The sequence below is a fragment of the Xiphias gladius genome, chromosome 7, assembly GCF_016859285.1.
Source record: "Xiphias gladius isolate SHS-SW01 ecotype Sanya breed wild chromosome 7, ASM1685928v1, whole genome shotgun sequence".
Lineage (NCBI taxonomy): Eukaryota > Metazoa > Chordata > Actinopteri > Istiophoriformes > Xiphiidae > Xiphias > Xiphias gladius.
In genome coordinates this window covers 2258772-2270911 of record NC_053406.1, presented here as the reverse complement: position 1 = coordinate 2270911, position 12140 = coordinate 2258772, and the positions used below count along the sequence as shown (strand labels likewise).

At 40.2% G+C, this 12140-nt stretch overlaps 1 protein-coding gene across 1 annotated transcript in view; it reads left to right on the top strand.

Annotated features, from left to right (window-relative positions):
• sez6b (seizure related 6 homolog b) overlaps nucleotides 1-12140 on the top strand; it is a 180905-nt gene that overhangs the window by 36696 nt on the left and 132069 nt on the right. Inside the window, exon 5 of the mRNA XM_040131190.1 lies at nucleotides 5650-6243. Coding sequence (XP_039987124.1) covers nucleotides 5650-6243 — 594 coding nt within the window. The remainder of the gene's footprint in view (nucleotides 1-5649; nucleotides 6244-12140) is intronic.

Here is a 12140-nt window from a genome sequence, read left to right as displayed (position 1 = left end):
GGTCGGAAAGGTGTTTTATACTGTATACTGTAGTTTTCAACTGCATGACTGTGGATCTATAGAGAGAGTTTAAAAATAATCCAGTGATCAGGCTTTGAACCCAGATGGGGGATCCTTTCTTCCTAGCCTTTCTCAGTCCTACTGTAAACTCCTCTGAACTTTAATGATTGGGATTTGTATTGGACCCATGGTTTATTCAAGGGAAGGCTTAAATTCTGTTGTGGCTCTTCGACAGCCCGAGGGAAAACATCAAAGTGTCCCTCAAGGTGCTTTGTCCTTTTCCACATTCTTCCTCTTGCCGCATCACCAATACACGGAAACTGCTGCTGAAGTGAAGAAAAAGCAAAAGAAAGGAATGACATAAACTGTATCCTTATCCAGTAAAACAGGTAACTGATTTTAATATTGAGGCTGATCGGTGTATATAAGCTGTATCTGATCTGCTATCAGCAGGACAGCGTAGTTTTTTTCAGTGCATTCCAAAATCTTTACAAATTACCTTTGCACAAAGATTTGTATTAGTGGTTTGATTAGGTTTAAGAAAAAAATTTGGTTAAAGTTAAGGAATGACTGTGGTTTGGGGATTAGGGTTTGGGTTAGAAAAAGATTTTGGTTTGGGTTACAATTACAAACAACTGCTTTGTTAAAGTTTGGGAAAGATCGTAGTCCTGGTTAAAAGAAACCAACTTCGAATGTTGTTAGAAAAAGAGAATATAATTAATTAAATTAAGTTAAGTTAAAGTCACACCCTTTGTCAACCCATCTTTACACCCCGACCTGTTCACTGCGAGGTTTTGTGGCTCTATATCGCTGTCGTGCTACTTTTACCGTCAGTGCCACATAAATCAATTGTGCATATAAACAATGGAGCACATGCATCAGACTCTTGGTTGTTGTATGTCACAGGTACATATTGTCATTGTTTTTTTTTGTCTTTTCACTGTGGTATGTGGAATGTTACAGCATTACGATGGCCTCACGTGTGCATGTGAGTGCAGGGGACATCCCTAACTCCATCCATTAACTCAAGAACAATATGCAATAGAACGTTGAAGAATACAGGTGTAAGATGATCTGATTAGATACTGGAAGACCTTGATGCATCAGTGTGCATATTAATGAGGTTAAACTGAAACACAAGAAGGAGACAAGGACAATTTGTTAATACTCTACTATGCAGAGTTTATAGAAATATCAGCTGTACTATGTGAATTCAGTCATAATGACATGAAATATTGGTAGCACTTTATTTCACAGTACACTACAGGGCTACAGAGAATAAATTAACCTCCCACCATCTAACATGGGCACAAAGAGGACACAGCCTACACTCAACAGAACAAGTATGATTCCTAGTGACAGCTGTCAAAGTAAACCCGTAACCTGACCAGTTTATTTACATTTAAATATTTGATGTAGTCCTTTACAAACAATGCCCGGATGGGGCACGAATAAGAGAAAAATTTCGGGAATCAATTTTACAATGTCAGGGGCACAAAAGGAGAGGGGCAGAATGACTCAGGTGGTGCGGAGCTTGACATGGGCCCTGGAACACACCAGGGATTATACGTATATGCTGTTTTAGAGCCCGGCTGGAATGTTTTTAGGGGACGCAGAATGTCTAGCAGAGCCAGTCCATACATAAATATAGCCACAAGTGGCAATAAGTGGGGTCCAAGAACATAAAGGCATTATACAACAAGAATCAACTCTTAAGAAAAAAAAAACTTGATAATTGTGCTGGTGAGCTTAGCGAGTTTGACATCTTATGATTAATCATATATTTATAAGATCCTTCTTTTCCTTTTTGACTGATTGACTAATTGATTACTTGAGAAATAATTTCAACTCTAGTAAATAGAGCTGTATCCACGAGTCCTCTGTGCTCACATATACAGGATTTTAATTCAGCCGAATAAAGTTGTTCTCATTTACATGTGTTTCTGTTTCTGTTGTCATGAAACGGAACAAGTATGAAATAGTGACTGAAACGCAGCCCATTAAAACTACATGTTAACTAGCAGTCACTTCCAAGCCAATTCCAAGCTGCTGCTCTGCTCTACTAAAATCCTGAGTTTATAACCACAACATCATCTGACTAAATCACCAGACACATAAGTTAAAGACAACGGCTGTGCTGTGATTTCAGCTGTATTTACTTTTAAAATGAGAGAGAACATCAGAACCTCATTCACGTCTGTATCAGCTGCTGTGCAGTCAATTGAATGAGACGTAGAGAGAGTTGGGGCAATACTGCAGGGCAATACTGGTGACTCTCTTCTATGGAAAGTAGCTAAGGTTTGCCCACAGAGTCGCTAGATTTGTTGCTAGGCACGTTTTTGGAAAAAAAACGCTAAAGGGGTCTGAAAAGTCAGTAAATCTAGTGACAAAGGTGCAAAGTTGGCGACAATGCTTATAAATGCGCTTCTGACGATGCAACGTTTATTATATTTATTACATGTATTATTCATTTTCAAAGAGCAACGACAAGTGGTGTAACTTCAACGCTTAGTCACGCAGTTTTTGGAGGACCAAAAACAAACGAACAAAAAAAAAAAAAACAGAACAGTGCTGTCTTGCTGTTGCTGCATCTTAATCAAAGCGCTCTGGGATACTTTTGCTTCAAATGACCGTGCATAGCAGTTGTACTGCTGTGATAAGCCATTTTCAATTTGCAGAGCTTGGGTCTCTGTCTACAATAGACCCACACTTTAAATGATCCGATGTGAGGTTTTGTAGCTGCAGCTTGTTTTCTGGGGAGGCCATGCTTTGACCGGGCGCAACCTTCTTTGCGATGCGCCTCTTTGCGATGTTGGATGTACTGAAACGTTGTCCACCCTGCTCTCAGAATACAGTTAGTTAGAAAACATGAGTGTTTTTTTTAGGTTGATATAAATGTGTGTGTATATAGAAAAACTAGCAATTAGCATTGAATTACATTTTTTTTGGCTGTTTGAAGAATGCCTGACATTGTTATGTCCCCCCATTTCTTAAACCAAACCTTCACCCTTGACTGTGGATTTGAAGTTTCAAAGCTGTCTCCTCCTACAGCATCTGACATGTTTCATGCACACATCAGATTTACTTCAAGCCAAAACAAATGACAAAACACTCTGCTCACCAAGAATGTATACATTACCTCTGCCACCTTTTAGTAGCAGGGTAAAGACACACCTCCTGTCAGTCATTTTGGGATTCTGTTTCATTCAGTCTTTTTCTCGTAGATTTACCTGCCAATGTGCCTGACTCTGTGCAAAGAGCTGTGTGTGTCTGAGAAGCGAGGTGCTGGATGGGAAGTGGCACAACTACAATAAACCCTGAAGCAGATAGCTATTAGCCGGCAGAGAGTGGGAGCTATTATGGTGGAAATGAAGCATTGTTAAAGAAACATAAGACTTCCCTCAGCGGATGATAGCCTCCTGAAGGGGTCTCAGATTAGATCTCACTGATGCACTTGGGAGGGGAGCGCTGATCATTGCACTGGGAGAATTATAGCAGCTCATCAAATCTCCTCTGGAATGAATATTAAGTCTTATTATGGGGAGGATAGGGAGGGAAGAATCCACTGATGTGAGCAATTTACGAGAATTGTTTGGATTGGACCATTTGGCGTTTTACAAGAGGTTTTCAGTATGCCAACTGACACACAGTGGTGTAACAGCACTGATGCACTGCTCCTCATAAACAAGTGCTGAAAGGAAATATGGCTAAAATTCTGCTTTGAACAATGGAAAGCCTTTGCTTTATGGAGTGTGAGTGAATGTCCTTTCTCCTGACCAGAAGCCTGATACGGGTTCTCTCAGCTTGATGTCAGCTTGAAGTACAGTGAGATTGAGCAGTGAGCAGGGAGAGATAAAAAGGGTGACTGAATTTCAGATTTATTCTCCGGCCATGAAGTTATACTTTCTGCTGTCTAAATCACTGCAGCTCTGTAAAATAAAACTTAAATTTCAAGACAGATATATCAGTGACACAGTATTTGAAAACTGCTATACTTAATATTTGAAATCCGATGGTCTCCTCTTTTGAGTAGAGAAACAAGGTTGTTGTACAGTTGTACAGTTGTAAAGTGACTATGTTATGGCACTTACTCTTTTATTTTCTTTTACATCTATCTTTAAAATTATTTGGTAGCATGCACACTAAAGCACAATGTAAATGATATGGGCCTTAAGGTGGCTTGAAGTGATTATTATATAATTTGAGGCTCTGTGTTGTAGATGGGCCTAAGTCAAAATCTAGTTTTATTACCTTTATTATTTCAGTTGTTTTTATGCTTACATGTTGTATATTTCTTGATGATTTTGTGTTTAATCAAATTACTACAAATTATATAATGTGCAGAGAACCAGGGACCAGGTACTTTTCTAGTAAAGGAGCATTGTATGGTTTCAGGGGCTCAAGGCAAAATATACTGAAGCCGTCATGTGTACCTTTTCATGCAGTGTAGTCTGCTGTGTGCTCTGTACCTGACAGGTATTTAAAGGCAACAAGATGTGTACATATATTATGCAAGGAGGGTGAGTAACACTTAGTTTGTATGACGTGTTCCTCAACTATGTCCATAAACAAAAGCGTTTAAAGCAGTTCTGAACAGCCGCACTCAAATGCAAGACAAAAAGCCGGCCATCATACGGATGAGATAAAATGTACAGAGGGATAATGTCTCCTCAAAAGCATTCATGGTGTGAAGACTGAATAAAGCGAGCTAGAGAAAGAAGAACCCTGCTCATTTTTACACCTCTAAACACCTGACTGATCACAGCACTTCTTTGTTTAAAGCATCCTCACACCTTATTTTGGTTCTGACTGCTTCAGACATGGTCTGTGAAGGGTAATCGATTGATTGATTGATTGATTGATTGATTTTGATGATAAAATACAGTATAACTCACTGCCTGCAATAGGAATACAAATTAAAAATCATCAGTGATAAAAACACAATAATAATGTATTTTTTTCACTGTGGCCCATCAACATAAAGCAAGCAAACTCACTGTTCACTGTTTTGTTTTTGTTTTTTTGGGGGGGGTGACCAAACACAGCCCCAAATTCAAAAGCCTTGTTTGTTCCATCTTCAGAAGGACATGAAATTAAATTCCTTCCACAACATGGATGGAAAGGAAAGAAAATCAATCATCTGATTTGTAAAATTTTATCTTGATATTAAAATGTAAAATAAACAAAGTATTACGTTGTGATGAAAAAGATCATTTACTGGCAATTCTTTTGCATCAAAAAGGAAACATTTGAATTTGTGCCCCAGGTAAATAATAAAAGAAATACATAAATGGAAATCCTATTTGGACTGTCAAGTAAAAAGATACCAAGGCATCATGTTAAGTCTGTTAAAAATTGGTAGAATAAGACTGCTTTGGCGCTTGATGTTTTTTGGCTTGACAGCCCCTTGGCCTTTGTTACACAGGCTGGTTGGTTGCTCTAGCACCATTCTCCATCATTAACCAATTGAAAATGGGCTTTGCAGAGTCTTAAATGGCTGTGGATGGAGAATTTTGGAGCCAGATCAGAGAACAGGCAGGAAAGTGAAGCCAGAAATCTCTGCACCTGCTAGGCCGAGTGATTATTAAGACTGTGGTATGAATCAACATTTGACCAACTATATCTATTATTCTCTTTCAAACTCTGCAGCCTCTGCCTCTGAGGAGGCTCTATCTATCACTCCAGGGGGCCCTCAAGAGAACAGGGCCAGCTTGTACTCCACCACCCAGGACATAGAAAGGAGGCTCCCCGTGGTGACCACCGCCCCACCGCTCAACGTCCTGAACCACCACCCTCTATACAGAAATTCCCCCCAAAACCAGGCCCCACTTGGCCCCCATGGTCAGCCAAACTACTTCGAAGACAGCGGAGGATCCAACGCACACCCCAGCGCTGAGCCCACCTTCTCCACCGTGTCATCTGGGACTCCACTGGATGATGTTGATAAAAGGGCTTCAGATGTGAATGTTGAAGGCTTCAACATGCAAACAACCATTGTTATTCACACTTTAGCAGACATGTCTCACTCCAACAACCCCAGTCCAGCCACCAGAGTGGTTTTAAAAGATCCAGAACATGCTTCCATCATCCCCTCTGCTATTTCTACAAGGGATAAAGATGTACCAAGGCCAGATCAGCCTGCACTGAAGCAAAATGTGAGGCTAGGCAGTAATGAAGAAGAAACAACCACCACCATCATCACCACCACCACCACCACCAGTATCAGCACCATGCAGAGTCCAGGTAAGAACATAGTCTTATAATGCCTTTTTAAATATACTCACTGAGCACTTTATTAGGAACACCTGCACACCTCAATTTTTTTGCAATTATCAAATCAGCCAATCATCTGGCATCTGTGCAATCCATAAGATCATTGAAATACAGCTCTGGGGTTTCAGTTAATGTTCACATCAAGATCAGAATTGGGAAAAAAAAGTGATCTCAGTAACTTTGACTGTAACATGATTGTTGGTGCCAGTCGGGCTGGTTTGAGTACTTCTGAAACTGCGAATCACCTGGGATTTTCCCACACAACAGTCCCTAGAGTTTACTCATAATGGCGCAGATAACAAGAAACATATAGTGAGCAGCAGTTCTTGATGAGAGAGGTCAGAGGAAAATGGTTGGAGCTGATAGAAAGGGTACGGTAACTCAGATAACCATTCGTTGCAACTGTGATGAGCAGAATGCACAACATCCACAACAACATCCCAGCTTGAGGCGGATGGACTACAACAGCAAACGATCACGTCGGGTCCCACTTCAGTCAGCCAAGAAAAAAAATCTGAGGCTGCAGTGGACACAGGCTCACCAAAAGTGGAAAGTTGAAGGTTTGAAAATGTAGCCTGATCTGGATATCTGGATTTCTGCTGAGGCACCTTTGAGATCTATGAGATCTAATCTGGTAGGATCAGAATTTGGCATCAACAGCATTTGGACCATGGACCCAACCTGCTTTGTTTCAACAGTCCAGGTTGGTGGTGGTGGTGGTGGTGTAACGGTTTGGGGAATGTTTTCTGGGCACAGTTTGGCCCCTTAATACCAATCAATCATCATTTGAATACCACAGCCTGTCTGAGTATTGTTGCTGACCGTGTGCATCCCATTATGGCCACAGTTTACTATCTTCTAATGGCTACTTCCATTATGATAATGCACCATGTCACAAGGCAAAAGTTGTCTCAAACTGGTTTCATGAACATGACAATGTGTTCAGTGGACTTTAGTTGCCTCCCCAGTCACCAGATCTAAATCCAGTAGAACATCTTTGGGACATGGTAGAACAGGAGATTGGCAGCATGAATGTTGAGCTGACAATCATGTCAACATGGACCATAATCTCAAAGGAATGTTTCCAACATCTTGTGGAATCAATGCCATGAACAACTGAGGCTGTTTTGAGAGTAAAGGGAGGCCTTACCCAGTATTTTTATGATGTTCCTAATAAAGTGCTCACTTAGTTTATACTACACAGCATTAGAATTTAGGATTTTAATATGGAAATAAATATAGGAGAAAATATTCTGTATAAACTCGGCTGTGTGTGCATACAGATGTGTGTGGGTGTGTGTGTGTGGGTTGAGAAGTGAGCCAGTTGTTATGTGCTGTGACTGGAGTCAGTGAAAACTGTTATTAAATCAGCATGAAGTATGGAAAATAAAGATAAATTGAAAAATAAAATCCTTAAAAAAGGCCCCTTAACAACAATATTATATAATATATAATCTATATGAACATGTTCTTTTACACATTCTTAATTAATGTAAATGGTGGGACTACTTTTGTTTGTTCAAACATCAATTAAATAATTTCAGTTTAGGATTGACATGTACTGTACAGTATGTTTTGTGTCTTACTCAAATGACCTGTATGACAAATCAATTTTAATCACAGCACTTACATACACTATGTTCTTGTGCTTACTGTACATTCAAAAATGCCCTTAAATGGCCAAAAAAATGTCTACAATTTTCAACCACCAAATCTCCACTTCGTAACAAAAGTTTTATAGTCTGATCCAAGATAACTCTACTAGCATAATCAGGGTTATTTCTCATACTTGACATTATACAACTGTTGTCATAGGCTGAGTAGGACTAATCGTGACTGGTATACTGAATATCATGTGTACAGTCAGTGGAGTGTCCCTTTACTCGGCTGATGTTTGCCAGTTTTCCACCATTTTGCCTTTTGTCTTTATGATCTGTTGTGGACATGGACATTATACTGAATTTGCCTCAAAATTAGAAAAAAACCAAACAAGTTTTGGCCCTTCTGTGTTCAGCATAGTTTTTTTTTCGCCACAGCCCATGAGACTTTCTTCCTGTAAAAAATGACCCCATAGGTCATCTGTGCAAGTATCTTACTACATCTCGTAATCATGTTTTATTGTTAAGTGACTTCTAGCAGCCATAGTAATTACAATGGGAGCAAAGGAGGAAGTTAAGTGAAGTTGTATAAAAAGCCACAAAGTCTGTGTAAGGAGGAGGTTGACTTGGACAAAACCCAGGACTTTGTCACAGGAGATTGCTATTTGTTTTTCATTTGAAACCAATAGTGATCGTAGAACAATGACCATTTAATAATCTTAACTGTGTTTTTTATTTTAACTATGATGATGAAGGTCCTCTAACCTTAAGGAAGTGCTTATTTAACCCAAACGCAGATCTTTCCAGAAACCTAATGAAGTTCTTTTTGTGCCTAACCATACTATGACTGTTCCAGAATCTTCACCATGTCTATTCTTGTTACCATGACGTTCAGGGTCTGGTATGCCTGCCCTTGTTCCGCTCCCACGGGTCGTATTATTGTTACCATGATGATGAAGGTCCACTATGCCTTCTGCTGTAGGGGCGCTATTTAAGGAGAAGCTCCTATAGGTTATATCAGAGGGTAGGGACAAAACACCTCTCTGGTTTTTCAGATTTAAGGACTTGTTGGTCCCATAATCTTATTTTTCACTTTCATCTCCTTTTTAATTACAAACTTATTCAGAAATCACACATCCAATATTGCATTGTCCAGTGTATTCTCTCATTTCGTGCTGTATTTGGTTGGTTTGTAAACATGGGCAGTAGCAACAGTCACATTGTGGGAATAGTCCTAAGTTTATTAATCTTTTATTTGAAACTAAGATAATGGTATAAAATTTAATCTACTAAATATTTATCAGTAAGAATCCTTCAAAACTGAGATATATTCAAACATTTTTCTGACTTACATCCAACAGAGCAGTCCTCATTCTCTTTCCAGACCTCATCAAAGAATGTTTTTCTCTTTTGAGTGCACCCATAATGTCCCCACACCCCCAACTAATACCTTCTATATTTGTATTTCTTACCATCACACAGCCATGGGGCTGAAAAAAAATTACAACAGCATCACTGCATCACTAACCCTTAATCAAGAGGTCCAAACAGGGACTACAGCATAACACCCTGAAACTGTTGGTTATGAATTGAGTGGATGGGGAAAATAATTTCAATATCAGGGTGGTGATTTCTTGATGGACTTTGCAGGAAGAGTAAGAGAGGAGCAGCTTGATTAATCAGCTCATCTGAAAAGCAGAGACAGGCAGTACTGTACACTAAATCCAAATGAAGATTTGGCAAAACTTCAATAAGGAAAATGTCTACCCTCACGTCCTGCCTTGTTCCCTATGGGTTAAAGTTGGCTATATAGTCCTGATCTATTTCTCTCCGTCACCTCCACTCCACTCCCAACACTGTCAAATCCCTCCATTCATAATACCGATGTCACCATATCAGTTACTGGATGCTGTTGTACAATTCTGCCTATCTGTCTTTAAGACCTACTATTGTGCAACGGTCACTCTGCTACTCACTTTTCAGTTGTTTTTTTGTGGATGAGGCAATGATCCCGGACAATGATCCTTTTCATTTACGTATCAACAACTCTCTGGTAAATCAGCTCTAAACATAAATCCAGACCCTGGTCTCGAGTTCACAATCTTGCAACATCAACCAAAGCATGAATGGTTAGAACTCAATCATTGTATTCTCTTTGCCACATTTTTCTCTGGCTTGTACCATTTCTGTGCTGTTGCTCATTCATCTCACAGGCTTCCAGAATGTCCAATACAGTGCTCTAGCCAGCGGTCAACAAGCACTCACCAGTACCTGCTGGGGGATTGAGGTTAGCCAGCCTGTAAGTGAGCTCATCAATCTTCAAGGCCCGGCAGTTACAAAACTAAGTGAACAAATCTCTGTTCAAGACACTTAACTACATAGAACAGTACGTGAAGGTGACACCGTTCAAATGCAGTTCAGTACCAACAACATAAGGGTGCCTATTGCTCAGGAGGCTTGTTAACTCACAGGGAAGGTCGGTGGTTCGATCCCCCGGTCCTCCAGTCCACATGCCCAAATGTCCTTGGGCAAGATACTGAACCCCAAATTGCCCCCTAATGTATCATCGGTGTGGGAGCGTGTTTGTGTATGTGTAGAAAAGCACTGAATGTGTGTGTGAATGGGTGAATGTGGCATGTAGTGTAAAGCACTTTGAGTGGTCGAATTGACTATTTGGCTTTGCTTTCTTTTAGTATGCTTTTAATGAGGATACAATATACTATGAATCACAGTTAAGCTGACACTGGTGCTCAGTCACCAGTGAAGATCTCCACTTTCTTTTGGTCTGTAACTGTGGTTAATCACTTAGTCATTTCAAAGATTTAGTGTAAACTTCACAAATACCAGCTGATGTCTCTGCAAGGTAATCTTACCTGGCCACATGCATTATCCCTCAAGGCCACCTTTTCATATCATGTTACTCAACCCAGCCTTCAATGTTCCACAGAAACAGCGCCATCCATGGTTTTCTTGTGGGGGTATACCTACTATTAGGGCTGCTCTATGTCCTTCTTCTGTTCGAGATTTACCCTATTATCCTATCATGTCTGGGGTCAGTTTTGGCAGCGCAGTCGCATATTCCCATTCCGTGTTGGAAACATTGGCCTTATTCTGCCTCCCAGTCAGCATGCCACTTCATCCCATTTTAATTGTGGTTTCAATGCTTACTGTAATGATGTAAAAAGGAAAGCCCCATATATTTGCAATTATGATTCTGGCATTTGATTTTAAGTTAAAATTGTTTTCTACAGTAAGGTAGATCTCTGGTGCTCTGTCTCCTCTCTTTTTACATTTGAAAGTTTTTCTAAAACCTGGTTTAACGATAAGAGGTCCATTTAAAAATGTAGTTTAAGCCTTCCGTAGTACTCAGGCCACTCCGTCAGGTTAGGTGCCACAGTGCAGGGAATTTCTACATAGAGCCTCTCTGCTCAAACTTTTCTGAGGTCTCATGACCCATGTGGTAAGTCTTGCATATAGCTGGTGGTGGTTAATTATTTGCAGTCTCTTCACATTGCTTTAATTTATTTAACCCATGTCTTCTGTCTCTCGTTCTGCTGGCTCTGTCATCTCCTCTGGTCTCCTCAGCCTTTTGCCTTCATCAAGGGCTAACATCTGTTGCTCTCCACTGACCTTCAACAGCCCTCTAGTCTTAATTGCAGACCAACATCTTATCCTCTCTTCTGGCCTTCAATGGCCTCTAGCCCTCATTGCAGGTTAACATCTAGCTCTTTCCTTTAATACCTTCCCCCTCTGGCATCCTACAGCCTCTAGGCTTCATTGCATGGCAACATCTCTTTTGCTGGTATTTGACGGCCTCTAGCCTTCTATCCCTCTCTGCCCCTTTTCCATGATACATCCTAATAAATTCTTCCCATATACAGTAGAGGAAATGACTCCTTCTTGTTCACTCTGACTACTGTTAGATTTTCTTGTGTATTATGTTTCACGATATGCTATTTCTATCTTGCCTCAGAGCTGAATCACCCTTGCCACAGTAAGACTGTTTTCATTCATTTTGGGGGTTCCTGTTCTGTCTCCTATCTTCATATGGGCCGACCCTTATTAAAAACGCTTCACCTTGATGGAATTTAATCGCCAAAACTCTCTCTGTTGCTTACCACAGTGGATTTTTTTATTCACTTCCATTTGATCTCTCCTTATTGAACTGTAACAAAGACAACCATGCACAGGATGAATGACAACACTGTAGTGCAGTAATTATGCTGGAGGTGAAGTGCCGAGGGGACACAGAGAGAATGTTCTTCTTCA